This window comes from Monodelphis domestica, chromosome 3 (genome assembly GCF_027887165.1).
Source record: "Monodelphis domestica isolate mMonDom1 chromosome 3, mMonDom1.pri, whole genome shotgun sequence".
Taxonomy (NCBI): domain Eukaryota; kingdom Metazoa; phylum Chordata; class Mammalia; order Didelphimorphia; family Didelphidae; genus Monodelphis; species Monodelphis domestica.
In genome coordinates, this window is record NC_077229.1 from 509,235,701 (window position 1) to 509,251,801 (window position 16,101).

General features: G+C 36.7%; 1 protein-coding gene across 3 annotated transcripts in view; it reads right to left on the reverse strand.

Annotated features, from left to right (window-relative positions):
- Positions 1-1,359: 1,359 nt before the first annotated feature.
- Positions 1,360-16,101, reverse strand: part of RAB3C (RAB3C, member RAS oncogene family) — a 350,176-nt gene continuing 335,434 nt past the window's right edge. For all 3 annotated transcript variants that reach the window (XM_056824878.1, XM_007486358.2, XM_001365986.4), the window contains one exon: positions 1,360-11,413. In XM_056824878.1, the coding sequence (XP_056680856.1) occupies positions 11,226-11,413 (188 nt within the window). In that variant the 3' untranslated portion in view covers positions 1,360-11,225. The remainder of the gene's footprint in view (positions 11,414-16,101) is intronic.

Genomic DNA, 16,101 nt, shown 5'->3' on the forward strand with positions numbered 1-16,101 from the left:
AAAATGACATTGACCTTTCATCTTAGAATAAATACTGTGTATTGGTTCCAAGGTAGAAGAGTGTTGAAGGCTAAGCAATGGCGGTTAAGTGACTTGCCCAGGGTCACACAGCTAGGAAGAGTGAGGCCAGATTTAAACCTAGGACCTCCCATCTCTAGGTCTGGTTCTCAATCTACTGAGCCAACTAGCTTCTCTTGAAGTCTAAAACCTAGGTAACCTTGAGACAAAGTCCTTGGAGGTTGGAGAAAGTATGAGTAGGGGACAAAATTAAATTTTATAAAGTGTTTTCTCAATAGATCCTCATTGCAACTCTACAGGATTGGAAACTACAGGTATTATTTTCCATATTTTACAGATGAGGACACTGAGACTTAGGGAGGCTAAGCAATTTGTCCAGGGTTACCCAGCTAGGAGGTACAATATAAAGATTTTGAGTCTGAAATCAGAGGATCTGAGTTCAAATCTCAGCTGTGGCACCTACATGTAACTCTGGGCAAGTAATTTCACCTAAGAATAATCTATGAAATGAACGGGTTACAGAGACTTTTTAACTGTGTAATACTGAGCAAGTCACTTAACCCCAATTATCTTCTGCCTTGGGACCAATACTTAGAATCAGAAAGGTAAGTTTAAGGTTAAAGAAATAAGGTAAAGGTTAAAAAAATTAAAGGTTGCACTAGATGATCTCTAAACCATATCCTAAGTGTCAGAATCAGGTCTCCACTTGTCCTGATTCTGAGCTTTTTTGGTAATTCTTAATGATGCACTGACATTTGAAGCCCAGGGAGACAGTCTGCCCATCAAAGGGTCAGTGAACCAGCTGGTGAGTCAGGTAAAACAAGGCAACCCATAAATAACAACTTTCACCTAGTATCTTGTGTGTGTGTGTCTGTGTGTGGGGTGTATAAAGATGCTAGTTGGGGGAGAGAAGACACTTGCAAACATTGTTGTATAAATGAGAGTCAAGATGAAGCATCCAAACCAATTTTCTACTTCTATAGTTCTAGGCAGAGACAGAATCACAATGGCAGGCCTGATGGATGATCTTATTTGCAGCCAAGTTTTTAAATGAAGGACCTTCTGAGAAGAGCAAATTTGGCCATGTAAAGTTATGAAATGTGATGTCAAAATAGTGGTGGGATTTGCTATCTTGCTTGTTCCCCGTTTTCTATTTCCCTTCTGTTCTGCATCTCAAATGTTCCTTCTTTTCTATCTCTGATCCTAGTTGTCTTTTGAGCCTCACTGGTGTATGTGTGTAGGGCTATGGAAAGTTGTTGACAGAAACTATCACTTGTTTTCTGAGGCTGAAGCATAGAAATGGCTGTGTGCAGAAAAAACAGCAATTGACCAACTAGAAAGTTCAGGAATATAGTCTCTTGGATATTTATTGTCATCTCCAAAAAATAAAATAAATCCAATGAACAGAAGACACTTTGTTCTACAGAATTCACAAATGAACTGAATACCAATGTAGCACACACAGTTTTTACAGAACTAATTTCAACAAATAATTTAAACTCCACATGTGAAGAAATCTCATTGATTTACATCCAGACAAAAATTCCTGCGGACACAAGAAGAGCCATGACATCTGCTACTCAGCAGTGTTTAAACTCACAATTTAAAATCACAATTACTATATGGCATTAGTAGGATTTGGAACATAACCACCACACAGATGTATCAGAAGTGAGTAGTTTAATATTTTCTCAAAAACAATTTAGAAAATCCATCTTTAACAAGAAACTGAAAGTGCCATAAAAGGAGCCATTTGGTCTGAGCCTATCCCACTTCCCTGGCACATAGAATGTTGAAGTCAAATAATAGGTAACACAATCTGCTTGTCTACTAAGTGATATCACCTTGGATTTCTTGGATAGTTGCATTATCAAGGGAGGAAAGACACTTGTGTCCATGCTTAAAGACTTCTTTGAAACCAGTTCACATTTTCTGCCAGAACCTGGGTCTACCTTACTCCCTACAATAGCAAAATTTCCTCCCTATCAAATTCACTGGGCCAACTGAGACAGTCAAACTGGACAGATAATTCAAGGAATCTTTAAAAAAGTAAATCGGGCCACTTATGCTATGCCTATAAGACTTCTCACTTTTACTACTTAGAACCCTTCCCCTTTCCATTTACGTAGCTATCCCTGTTCATCCAAAGCCTGGATTATCTTGATGTTAGCAGAAACATTTTCTTGATTATTCCAGTCCTGATAGAAAACCCCAGTGTCTCTGGCACTCCTGTTCTGGACCACACAATTGTATTGTGTGTAAAGTGTTGAGTAGGTGTTGTTCTTGACTTTCCAAATAAATTGTAAATATGATGCCCAGATTACTTTGCCTTCCCCAACATCGTTGAGTACTGAGCTGAACAAATGTGTGCTAAATAAATTCCTTGTCTATGTCCTTAAAATAATAGCCAAAGATTCTCCATATTTTTTGAAGAGGGACGGAGACACTTCCCATTATTTCCTGTTTTGAATATACTGACTTTATTCAGTGGAATTGAGGACTAGGTACAAAAATGCAAAAAAATCACTTCTTATGGGTTTGAACAATACCCCATGTATTGGTCACCATTGTTTAAAGCAATTTGGTACCTTTCGATGACCATTTTATGAAAAGTGTCAAGGAAAACACAAGGCATAATTGTTTAGAGATACCAGTTGGTCAAGGGAGAAACAGCTTATCCTGCAGTAATTTTAATGTATGACAAAAAAAACTTATTGTTACCCTGAAGAGTATAATGTGACATTATTTTAAAAGGTTAGGTCTGCAATTTTCTTCTGTATGAGAAAGTCCCAGTGTCAAAACTCCTTCCATTGGATCAGAATAGTCATTTATCTACAACTTACAGTCTTAGACTTACCTGATCAGCATCATTAAGTAAGGAATTGAACTCAAGTCTTCCTGGCCCTGAAGTTTTCTATTTGCTATACATCACTACCTTTAATGGATCTTACTATGTTGAATAGTAGAAGTATTGCATACAGTTCTAAAGACTTATTTATTTCCTAGGACAGAAATAGCATAGAGGAAATAATAATTTAAAGTAATTGGTCTACTTTGAACCTGTACCACAGGTAACTAAATTATAGTCAATTTGTTATTTATGAGTGAATTATTTATAAATAAAGTGGCCTTCTTTGTTCTTTAGTGAAGTTCCAGGTCAGAAACAGCAGAGTTGGCTAAAACATGAAGAACAGAAAATGAATATTTGAGTAGGGATGGTGGTTATTGCTATCTTCCAAAATGTTTTAAAGATGCTTTGAGTCTCAATTTTCATTGTGGACAATGGAGAACTGGCACTCATTATACCTACTCAGACAAAACCATCTAAGAAAATGCTCTGCCCAAGGTTCCTAGGGTCTATGTATATAGGGCAAAACACCATAGAATTGAATAATCATAATAGTAGAAATAAAAATAAATATAATGCAAAATTCTCAAGAGACAAAAATTTGGGTCAGTCATTCAGAGAACAAGTTTCTTCTTTCCTAACGAGCAATATTTAAGTTTTCCTGGGTCCCTGGAGTTAGTAGTTATCAAGAATTTGCATTATCCAATCAGAAATGAAATAATTTTGGACTTATAGGGGAAAACCTTCATAATTACTCCCCCTAACAACAACCAAAAAACCTCTATTCAAACAAAAATAGCGCTCTACTACCATTATGTCTGAAGAAAGAAGACCCATAAATGTAAAACATAATTGTAAAACTGACATGTACCTGGGAAAATTTTGCTTTCTAGAGGAAAAATAGTTGAGGTTAGGCATGGAAGAGTCTCACACTACACCAATAAAAGTATTTACTGTATAAAACTCACCACTTGACATATACAACTACAATAAATCTTTTGAGTAAGTCATACAAACAGCAGTTGCCCATCATTCATTCATCAAAATTCACCCTTTCACACTAGTTTATATACACTGAGTAAGTCATTAAATATTGCACTTATTGGCCCATGAACCCTCAATTTAGAGGTGTTGAAAAATAGAAAACAAATTTATTTTTATAACATATTTCATGCAACATTTAAGACATTTCAGTTCCACAAACACCATTAAATAGTTGTACATTCTGACAGTCCAAAAAAGTAGCACATCACATCTGACGACAATATATTAAGGGGAATTATAGGACAAACAGTTCTCATTCCACATTCATTCACAGGGACAGTGGGACTACCTGTGGCAAACCATTCATTGAAATGGCAAGTGATCAGCAGATTTTGTTTTCATGACATGAAAACTGCTAGACGACATTGGGGCACCTTCTCTCTCTGAAATGCCAGGTATCCGAGTGCAAATTGTAGACCATCTGTTCATGCTGTCTCCAAGAGCAGCATTTGTAGGGCTTGTGGACTTGACCCAAGTGGATCCCAGCTTGACAAGAATCAGTAATCGAGAAATTTGGGGAAGGATGGGGGAAGACACCTACAACTAGCTTTGAATTATCAACAATAATGGGAAAGTAGGAATTGTACAAATTAAATTAAATGCATAGATAATCCCTCAAATTAATTTTAATACAAATTTCCAGGCTTTCTGGAAATGAATAGGTGCTAATATGATGTAAATGTAATTTGAATTTTGGGTCCTAATTTTTTTCCCTCTCTTAACACATAAGTTCCTTGAGAGCAAGAACTGTTTTTGTTATGTTTTTGTATTCTCTGCACCTAGAAGAATCCTGGCCTACAGAAGATGTTTAATAAATGCTCTTAGGATTCAATCCTTGGTTTGGCTTAACCCTGTGGGGTTAAATAGCAGAAAGAAAAAAATAAGATGCTTCATTTAGGCATTTTGCTAATTGTGGAACCAAAAAAACATCGCTTGCATTCTTTAGCATGTTACTGACATTCTTAGTCTTCCTTCTACCATCTGTATTTAGGGGGAGTGGTCATACACATGTGAACCAGGTATATAATTATATTCAATTAATCTAGAACTGAGAACCATTGCTGCAGGCCCAGGTCAAGATTATTTACTCAGACAAGACTTCTATCCCTAGAAACACTTCAGTTAAATGAAAATTAACTGGTCTTTGCATATTTGAACACTGAAGTAAAAACTGCCCTTCCCACTCCATTAGAGTCAAGTCAGTAACAAGAGATGAACTGCATTCATGTGCTTTGCTTAAGGAAGGAATTAAGGGCGAAACGAATGGATTTTTGTGGATTGAGAATAATTTGGAGTTGTCTTTCCTTCTGTATCAAGACTATTATTTATAGAATTGTTTCTTTTTTTGGGTGAAGAACGAATCTTTCATTTTTATCGAGGAGTAAGGTTTTTGATTCTCACCTTGAAATATTTCTTTCCAAGTTTTATAACAATGAAAAGAGAAATAGAAGTGAAGTGGGTTAGACAAGCCCACCCAGCAGAAAGGCATACATTTTCTCCTAAAGGTGGGGATCTGGAAGCCTAGGATCCCTAGTATGGATTGTTCAGGCCATCAGCTTCCTCTCCTATCTAATGCCTTCATACCACCTTGGGCTACGATTTAGACTTGACTCCTCAGAAGTATATCTGAAATCCAAATCAGTCTCAATGCTGGAACCAATACCAAAAGACTGTGCTCAGCAGCAACACCACCCTACTTTGTACTAAATAAGGTGCAGGTGCTTCAGCTGGGTGGGCAAAGCTGAACAAAAACTTCCTTTCTGGTGGCTGGATGAAAAGACTTTCAAGATCGAGCTACAGAAGCAGTATCGTACTCCTCACTCTAACTGGAGCAGAGGTCCAATCAATAGTCATGCACACAGGGAAAGACTTTTTCAGGTCTAGAAATATTGACGTGCACACACACAAAGGGACTGTTGGGTCCCTGAAGACTTTTATAATTATTTAAAAATGCAATTTATATCACAATTCAATGCATGCAGTTGCTACCTCAGATTTTTAGGGCTCAGAAATCTCTCTAATAAATGGGTACTATAGAGTCACAGAGATACTACTGGCTTGATGAAGGTCATGTTGCAACATTTGCATCTAGCATACAATGATTGCATACTATATTATGATCATGCACTAAGACACCCAGTGCTCTGGGATAAAGCACTTGGCAATGAGCCAGGGATTATTGATGACTGCCTCCAGGAGATGCCACTTTAGGAAAGTTCACCTCGAAGCATGGCACCCAAGTTGGGCTTGTGGAATGAGAATGGGAAGCATAGTCCATTTACAAAGTGATATCACAAGGTCCAGAAATTTAAATAGGTACTCCCACAACATACACATGTATACACAACACACCCACACCCACACCCATACACACACGCACCCAAGTAAAAGGCAAGGTAATACTCTGACTAAAAGGTTTATAAATTATCTGCAGAAAAGGAAAGCATAAAAATATATATATTGGTGTATTCAAATTATTGGTCTCCCATGGAATTAGGTGACAATTTTCCAAGTGTTTCATTCCACATTTACTATGTGTTAATGCTATCATTTGATCACAAATGAAGGCACACTCAGTTTCCTTTAAAAATAAAAACCTCAACACTAATAAACATACAGAATGATGCTGCAGCAGAAAGGAATTCATGTGAAGTAGACCAGTTTTCTTAAAGTCCATTATGTCTAATGCCTTAAAAATCCATCAAGGAAATATAGATAATTCATGGAAGGAGCAGTGCCCATGAGATAAGCCTTTTGGGTGGACAAGGGAAGTATCCACTGGGCTGGCTCAAAGCAGATCTTTTTTTTTAATGTCTACAGAATTGAAGCTTCATTATTATCTTAACATTTACCTGGAAAAAAATCGCATTCATGTTCGGATCCTTCCAGGCTTGAACATAGTGCTGATACTTCCATAAACCTGGCTATTTGTTTAGGTCCAAGCTCTTGGAAGTACACTTCTGAAATGTTTGAGCTTTCTCTCTTTCAGGTAGAGGGGCTCAGGGCAATGGGGTCTGACTCATTCCAGCGGTGAAGACCAGAGAATGAAAGTCTGGATTGAAGTACATAAAAGCTGGAATAGCATCCTTAAAAAAATGACTATTTGGCAGTATTGCTCTTTCTCAGAGTTGGGTCTTTATCTTTTTTATTTTATTTTACTTTGGACCAGGGAGATCTAAAACTACCTCTACTAATCGTTCAGCAGAAGACTTTTCTGAAGAGTATAGACTTTCCCCATTAAAATTCAGGTCATTTTGCATTCATGTTGTCATCTTCCTTCTCTCCCTCACAGAAGAGTCCAATGCTTTTATATAGGTGTTGGAATTGTGATTGTGATAAAGGGAATTCCTGGATGAGGAAATTGTCTCTTCCAGTGCAGGCTGGAACTTGCTCTGCAACCGAGTTTGAGAGTTGCCTTGGACACTAAGGATTTAAGTGATTTGCTGGGTCATTTAATTAGTTTACAGAGGAGACAAGGTTTGAACTCAGGTCTTGTGGGTTTCAACATGAGGACACTAAGGATTTAAGAGATTTGCTGGGTCATTTAATTAGTTTACATAGGAGACAAGGTTTGAGCTCAGGTTTGGTGGGTTTCAACATGAGGACACTAAGGATTTAAGTGATTTGCTGGGTCATTTAATTAGTTTACATAGGAGACAAGGTTTGAGCTCAGGTCTTGTGGGTTTCAACATGAGGACACTAAGGATTTAAGTGATTTGCTGGTCATTTAATTAGTTTACATAGGAGACAAGGTTTGAGCTCAGGTCTTGTGGGTTTCAACATGAGGACACTAAGGATTTAAGTGATTTGCTGGGTCATTTAATTAGTTTACATAGGAGACAAGGTTTGAGCTCAGGTCTTGTGGGTTTCAACATGAGGACACTAAGGATTTAAGTGATTTGCTGGGTCATTTAATTAGTTTACATAGGAGACAAGGTTTGAACTCAGGTCTTGTGGGTTTCAACATGAGGAATGCTATGATGTTCTGGCATCAATATGGATGGCAGGTATAATCTCTCAAAAAGGATGTGACCTGAGGTTGAGTCAATACCTATCCATAGACTCCACATAGAGTCCATCTCCCCAGTGACAGTCCTTCGTGGTCTCTGAAATATGACTGTCAACAGTTCTCTAACTGGTCCCCCAGGTTTCTGGCAGCTAAGGAACATACATATATACATATCAAGTTCTTTCCCCTAACAACGTCCAGTTAAGTGGTCAGGTAATACTCTCTGGGCTATAAAGGAGAGAAGCAGGTTACCGAAACATGGGGATAGAACACCATAATTACATAGAACAGCACATTTCCTAAAGAACATTCACAAAATTTGCTCCAAGGCCATTTCTCCATGTGTAGTTTTTGGTATTAAAGTCAGGACCTCTGGAGAAGATCAAGAACAAAATTAAACAATCACACCCAGCATTTCTCAGTGTTTCACAGCTAGCATATGGAATCCCCCCCCCCCCCCATTTCAGAGGTGTGCCAACCAGCCCTTGCCACTTCCCATTCAGCTATAGAAAACAGAAGGAATCTACCCTGGGATTTGAGCTGCATAATTGAAGGTGAGAAAGAACAGTTCAGAATCCTTCAGGATTTGGGAGGTTCACAGCTGACTGAAAGTGGGTAGTAATAATCGCGTTCATAACAGCAAGGTCAAATGTTTCTTAGTAAAGACACAAACTGTGACTAGTGCCCCCGTGCCTCTAGACTCACACATGTAATGGATACACATGGTAGAGACACAGAGTATCCCATTCCTGACTACCTGCTCGAAGAGTAAGTTTGTTTCCACTAATACCCTGTATTTTGTTTGCAGGGACAAGAGCATCCAAGATGGAAAAACTGGATCACTTTCCTTCTTAAAATGAGGCATCCAGCAAGCGCTTATAAGTTGTCCACTGTGCGCCTAATGCTCACTTTACTTTGCCATATGAATGCAGGGGAAGATGGCCCCTCCAAAAGGTCTGTGGTCTCTTTAAAATGCCATCTTGAATTCTTTTGTGTTTAAAAGTGAAAAGAAAAAAAAGCACGTCTACTTTTTGTCATTTCCTAGATTGTGAAAGCGATTCAAAGCCAGCTTGACTGTCTAGCCACACCCAAATGCAGATATTAAACCTGGTCATCCAGTTGGGAAGCTACTTGTTCTCCCAGGCTAGTTTTCTTTGCCTTGATTTTGAAGGCTTCAAAAATAATCATTGCTATGGAAAACCAAAGAAAAAGAGATTATTTTCTCTATGGTCAAGGAATACCTTGCAGGTTGTCAAATGGAGACATTATTGTTCTTTAGGGGACAACTAAACTGCCCATGCAAAACTTAATAAAGTAAAAAAAAAATTAAACTTCTCTGGTTATCTGTAACTCCTGATTTTCAATTGAAATTTGAATTGAATTTGAAATTCAATTTCAATTGAAATATAAGACTCAATTGGGATGATATGGGGATTGTTTGTTTTCTGAGCTCCTTCAGAAAATAAACTCTGGCCAGTTTTTCTTTCATTTCTGAAACCTTGACCCTTTAACCAACTGGGTCAGAAGAAGGGTTTCTGATTTTAAAATTCATAGGCTGAGTATAATTCCAGAGAAAAAAAACAATGACTCCTTTTACCCTGTAAACAATCCTGCACATCCTAGGTCAATAATCGCCTTCTCAGGTGGCAAAACTGAAAAAATTCCAGGCTCCCTTAATAGAACGCCCCCCCCCCCCTTCTTTATAAGAAGCTCCTGCTTTCTTGTATCAATCCCTCACAGATTCCAGTTGTCAGTAAGCCAGCACGATGAGATATGGAATTACTATACTTAACACAGTAGGTAGTAGGTCATCAACATTTATGACTTCCAGATATCCGGGGTAGATGGGAATGAGGATCTAGTCATTCGGAAGATTTGTGAAACAATGACTGTGTGCACAGAACTTAGCTCCAGAGAATATTGTCCAGGTCCTTCAGTTCATTCACACAGGCTTTGTTTGTGAAGCCAAAGGGTGTAAGGCTTGAGCTAAAGTGGAGCGCCAGGCTTTCAAACAAGGCAGAGGGGAACCCTGCTCTTACCTCCTCTTGGAAGCCATGTTTACATTAACTAAATAATCTTGAAGGGAAGGCCCAGATGGGCTTGAGGAACCACTTCAGGATGGCCCCCAGAGGGAAAAGAATTCTGAAGCATCCACAAAAACCCACGGAAAGAAGGGAGCACAAAGGTCTCCTCAAATAAAACCCCCCAACTTTTACCCATCTACCACCTACCTCAATCCACCTGCCCTCAGGTTCTCACTGATCCTACAATCACAACTGCTGAGACGGGGTCTTGGTTTGGCCTGGGTGCTGCCTGACTGACCCAGGCCCAGGTGAAAAGGTTTTTTCTAGATTGGGAAGAAGGGAGGGGAGACAGAAAAGAAGGTTGGTTCTGTTGAACTCAATGGAAGTCTCCAATTCACCCTGCCTCAGCCAAGATGCTTTCTGCAGAGCAATGGAATTCCATGATTATGTCTCCATGTACTCAGTGACCCAAACATTCAGAATAATGCATAAAATCAGGAGAAACAGCCGCCATGGTTTAGCCTCATTTTAAGCAAAAGTGGCCTATTTCATTTTGTCATAGTAGTAGTTGTTGTTTTAATAACAACAACAAACAGTTATTTCAATCCACTTTTCTGCCAGGTTAACATCAGATCTCATACAACACCTGAGGGATATGGAAATAATATTTGTATTTCTTCAGATTCAATATTCCCCTTGATTTTAATACTGGTGAAAAATGGACACATTGCTTAATATGTAAGCTAACCAGTCCCAATGACTCTCTCCATAATTACCGGTAATATTTCAGAATTGATTTTTAGTCAAGAGGAAAGCAAACACAACACAGAATCTTTGTTGCCTTCTTCTCCCCCATCCTCCCATCCCTCCCACACCCTAGGATACCCTATCATTGCCCCACAGAGCAAGCGTGAGTAGCATAATTTGAATTGGATGAAGCAATCAGCAGTTACAGTAAAATTATAGTCTGAGGTCATGGCACCAGCTGAATTTAGAATAATCTTTAAAAAAAAGGAAAAAACAACTCAGAAGACAAACAAACACCTATTCCCATGCAGATATCAGAGGTTGATAAATGGATAATCCTTACAAATTTAAGATCACATATTTGCCATATATTACACAGGAAATTTCCAAAGAGCTGTATGCATATATCACCCACTGACATCAAAGACTCCCTCAAATAAATAAATAGACAGTTTAAATAAAGGCTAATAGACCATGTATGAATGCTCTTTGTTGGCAATAGAACACACTGGAGCTTCCTTAGCTAATGGCTCCATTAACAGCCACAGTTGGGCTGCTGTGGTGGAGGCGATTCTTTGAGTCTTGTATTCTGTTTTCCAGCAGCGATGGCAGGATCTGTCTCCAAACTCTCTGACATTTTGTCACAGATGATATCCACGAGGCGCTCAAATGTCTGCTTGACATTTATGTTGTCCTTGGCACTTGTTTCAAAAAATTCAAACCCTGGAGGAGAAATACGGAAATACAAAATGATCATTGCACATGTCTGGACTGGACCAGAATTCCAGCCTTCTTCACCCGCTTCTCCCTCCCACCCCTCAGGGTAAATAGGAACTTGATTGGCTGGCTTTTCAAGGAGTAGAGTGGGTTAAACAAGAGGTATCAAAAATCTGAGTGTATTTAGACCACCTGTGGAAAGTAAATACTAAGCAGAATGTCTCAAGTCCATTTACATTTTATATAACTATGCAAAAGGCAATGAATGCCAATTAGAGGTCTATTGCTCTTTTGAAATGTTTTGTAAAAAACAAAAACAAAAACATGAACTTCCTAGACTCCTATTCCCTTTCTTCCCCTACAGAAATCACTTGGACTTCTTTCCAGGGTTATTATATTATTATATATATATTTTTATAGATAGATTTTTTTGGTTTACTTTTCTCATCACTTTCACTTGACAGCCCTCATCTACTTAGACTCAGAAGATCTTACCCTTTGTTTTTCTCTGGTACCATTAAATTATAGTAGTCTCTTTACCTAACTCTTATAAATCTATTTTTACTCTCTTGTTTTTCTCAGCATTCATTTCTAGCAGATATCCATTTTAATAATAGTCTCAAGTAATAGTAATAATAATTGAAATCAATATAGCATCATATAGTTAGCAGGAAAATATCCATTATCTCTTTGGATCTTACAACATTCCTGTGAGGTAAACATTATATATTATGATCATTTTACAGATGACAATATTGGAGGCAAACATAACCAGCATTTATATAATAATTAAAGTTCAAAAAGTACTTTACATATGTTAATTCATTTGTTCCCGAGAAGATCTCTCTTCAATCATGTCTAACTCTTTGTGACCCCAGGGATGATAGCCCACCAGTTTCTTCTATCCTCCACTATCTCTCTTTTTAAATGAAATTATGTATTTTTAAATTTTTATTTATTTTTTCAGTTACATGCAGAAGCAATTTTTGACAAGTTTTTTTTTCTAGCATTTTAGGATTTAGATTTTCTCTCTCCTTCACTTATTCCACAACTGAAGGCAGAAAAGTTTAATATAGGTTACACCAGTAATTTTATACAATACATATTTCCATATTGTTCATGTTCATGCTTTGATTGCACCCAGATGCCAAGTTTCTTCTTTGGCTATGGATAGTATTTAAAAATATGAAAAAATATAAAATAAATATATAATATATAAAATTTAATACATAAATATAATATATATAAAATAAAAATAAAAATTTTCAGTTATGTGTAAAAACAATTTTTGACAATTTTTTTGGCATTTTAGAATTCAAGATTCTTTCTCTCCCTCCCCCCATCCCTAAGGTGATGAATAGTCTGATATAAATTATAGCTACCCTCTCACGAGATAAATATTTCTGTATTGCTTATGTCAGGATAGAAGTCATATAACACAGATACAATAGAACTCTCATGAAGGAAATGTGGTGGAAGAAGGCATGCTTTGATCTATCCTCAGATTCCAAAAGTCCTATTTCAGCTGTGAATAGCATTTTCATCATGAGTCCCTTGTGGTTATATTGGAGACTAGGTTTGCTGGTAATAGTTTAATTCTTCACAGCTGATTATTGCACAGTATTTTTGTTATTATATGCATTGTTTCCCTGGTTCTGCTTAATTCATTTTGCATCAGTTCATATAGTCTTTCCAGTTTTTCCTGAACTCATCCTGTTTATTGTTTCTTATGGCATGATAATATTCCATTACAACTATATGCCACAATTTGTTCATCCATTCTCCAAGCAATGGCCAACCCTTTGGTTTCCGATTTTTTGGTACCACTAAAAGATCTGCTAAAAAAAATATTGTGGTACAATTAGATTTTTTCCTGTTATCTTTGATATCTTTGGGATATAGATCCAGTAGTGTTATTATAATACTGCTAGGTCAAAAGATATGCTTATCTTTGTGATCCTGCTGAGTCTGGTCCATATTTCTATATCAGTTCCCAATTCCACCATCAGTATATCAGTGTCCCAGTTTCCCCACAGCCCCTACAACATTTATCATTTTCCTTTTTGGTTATGTTTATAAATCTACTAGGTATGAGGTGATATCTCAGAGTTATTTTAATTTGCATTTTTCTAATTAATTTTTATTTGGAGCATTTTTCATATATTCATGTATAATTTTAATTTCTTCCTCTGAGAAATGCTTGTTCATATCCCTGCCCATTTTTTGATTGAGGAATGCTTTTATTCCTATAAATTTGGCTCTATTCTCTATATGTTTGAGGGATGAGTCTTTTGTCAGAGATACATACTCCATTCTTTTTCCCCAAATTTGTTGTTTCCTTTCCAATCTTGGGTGCTTTGGTTTTATTTTTATAAAACCTTCTAATTTAATGTGATCAAAATTATCTATTTCATTTGTGTATTGTCTCTATGTCTTGTTTGGTTGTAAATTCCACCCTTATCCATAAGTTCGACAAACTTTTCTATGTTCCCCTAAATTGTTTATGGTGTTTCTCTTTATTTCTATATTGATTATCCATATTGATTTCATTCTGCTGTATTGGGTGACATGTTGGTCCATGCTTAGTCTCTGATACTGATTTCCAATTTCCCCAGCAATTTTTGTTTCCCTAAGAAATTGAATCTTTTGGAGTTTTGAACACTAAGTTGTTATGGACATTAATTGCTGTGGTTTGATTGCCTATTCTATTTCACTCATCCACCACTCTATATTTTTTTTTTATTAAGTACCAGATTATTTTGATGATTACCACTTTGTAGTATAGTTTGAAGTCTGGTAGGGCCAGGCCTTCTTCTTTCATTTATTTTCTTGTTCATTAATTCCCTTGATATTCTTGGCCCTTTTGTCTTACAGATGAACTTTGTTTTTGCCTTTTCTACTGTTAAATAATTTTTGGGTAGTTTGTTATGGTACTGGTCAGACAAATTAAGGTAGTTGGCACAGCCTATCTGTAAAGAATGTTTTTCCAGTTGTTTAGGTCTGATTTTATTTGTGTAAGGAATGTTTGGTAATTGTGATCATTTAATTGCTGGGTTTGTTTTGGTAGGTATACTGCCAGGTATTTTATATTGTCTAGAGTTATTTTAATGGAATTTTCTTTTCTATCTCTTGTTGTTGTATTTTTTTGGTGGTGAATAGAAATGCTGATGATTTATGTAGGTTTATTTTGTATCCTATGACTTTGCTAAAGTTATTAATTATTTCTTTTTTTTTTAAACCCTTACCTTCCGTCTTGGAGTCAATACTGTGTATTGGCTCCAAGGCCGAAGAGTGGTGAGGGCTAGGCAAAGGGGGTCAAGTGACTTGCCCAGGGTCACACAGCTGGGAAGTGTCTGAGTCCAGATTTGACCCTAGGACCTCCCATCTCTAGACCTGGCTCTCAATCCACTGAGCTACCCAGCTGCCCCCTTATTATTTCTATTAGTTTTTTATTGATTGCTTAGGGTTCTCTATTATATACTATCATATTATCTAAAAAGTGATAATTTTGTTTCTTCATTGACTATTCTAATTCCTTTAATTGGTTTTTCTGCTCTTTTTGCTATAGTATTTCTAGTACATATTAAATAATAGTGGTGATAATGAGCATCCTTGCTTTACCCCTGATCTTACTAGGAAGAGTCTCAGTTTATCCTCATATACAGATAATGCTTGCCGATCCTTTTAGATAGATGTCATATATTACTTTAAGGAAAGTTCCCTTTATTTCAATGTTTTCTAATGTTTTCATGATGAATGGATGCTGTATTTTGCCAAATGCTTTTCCTGCATCTATTGAAATATTCATGGGATTTCCGTTGTTTTTTTTTTTATTGATATGGTCAATCATGCTGATGGTTTTCCCCAATATTGAATAATCCCTGTATTCCTGGTATAAAACCCATCTGATGATATTGTAGGATTCTTGTGATAAAATATTATAATCTCCTTTCTAGTATTTTATTTAAAAATTTTTATCAATGTTCATTAGGGAGATTGGTTTATAGTTTTCTTTATTCTTTTTAACTCTACTTGGTTTAGGTATCAATTCTATATTTGTGTCATAAATAGAGTTTGGAAGGACTCCCTCTTTCTTGATTTTTCTAAATATTTTATGTAATATTGGAGTTAGTTGTTCTTTGAATGTCTGGCAAAATTCACTTGTGAATTCATCTGGCCCATGGGTCTTTTTCTTAGGCAGATGTTGGATGATTTGTTCAATTATTTTTTTTTCTGTGATGGGGATGTTTAAGTATTCTATTTCCTCTTTTCTTAATCTGGGTAGTTTATATTTCTTAAGTATTCATCCATTTCACTTAGATTGTCAGATTTATTGGCATATAGTTGGGCAAATATCACAGTAATTGCTTTAATTTATTCATCAGATGCAATTTCACCTTTTTCATTTTTGATACTGAAAATTCTATTTTCTTATCTTTTTTTAACCATGTAAATCAATTATCTATTTTATTTATTTTTCATAAAATCTTCTCCTCTTATTTATTAGTTTAGTAGCTTTCTTACTTGGGTGGACCCAGCTGCCTTTGTTTCTCATTGTGTGTCTTTTGAGGAAGTGGATTTGCTGGTTTGCTCTGGGGAGGTGTGCAGCTGTCTTGTCCATTTATATTCAATATTCTATGTTAGCCATTCCCTTGTTGTTTGGTGGGCTGCTGGTCCATGTTCTGGGTTTGCCA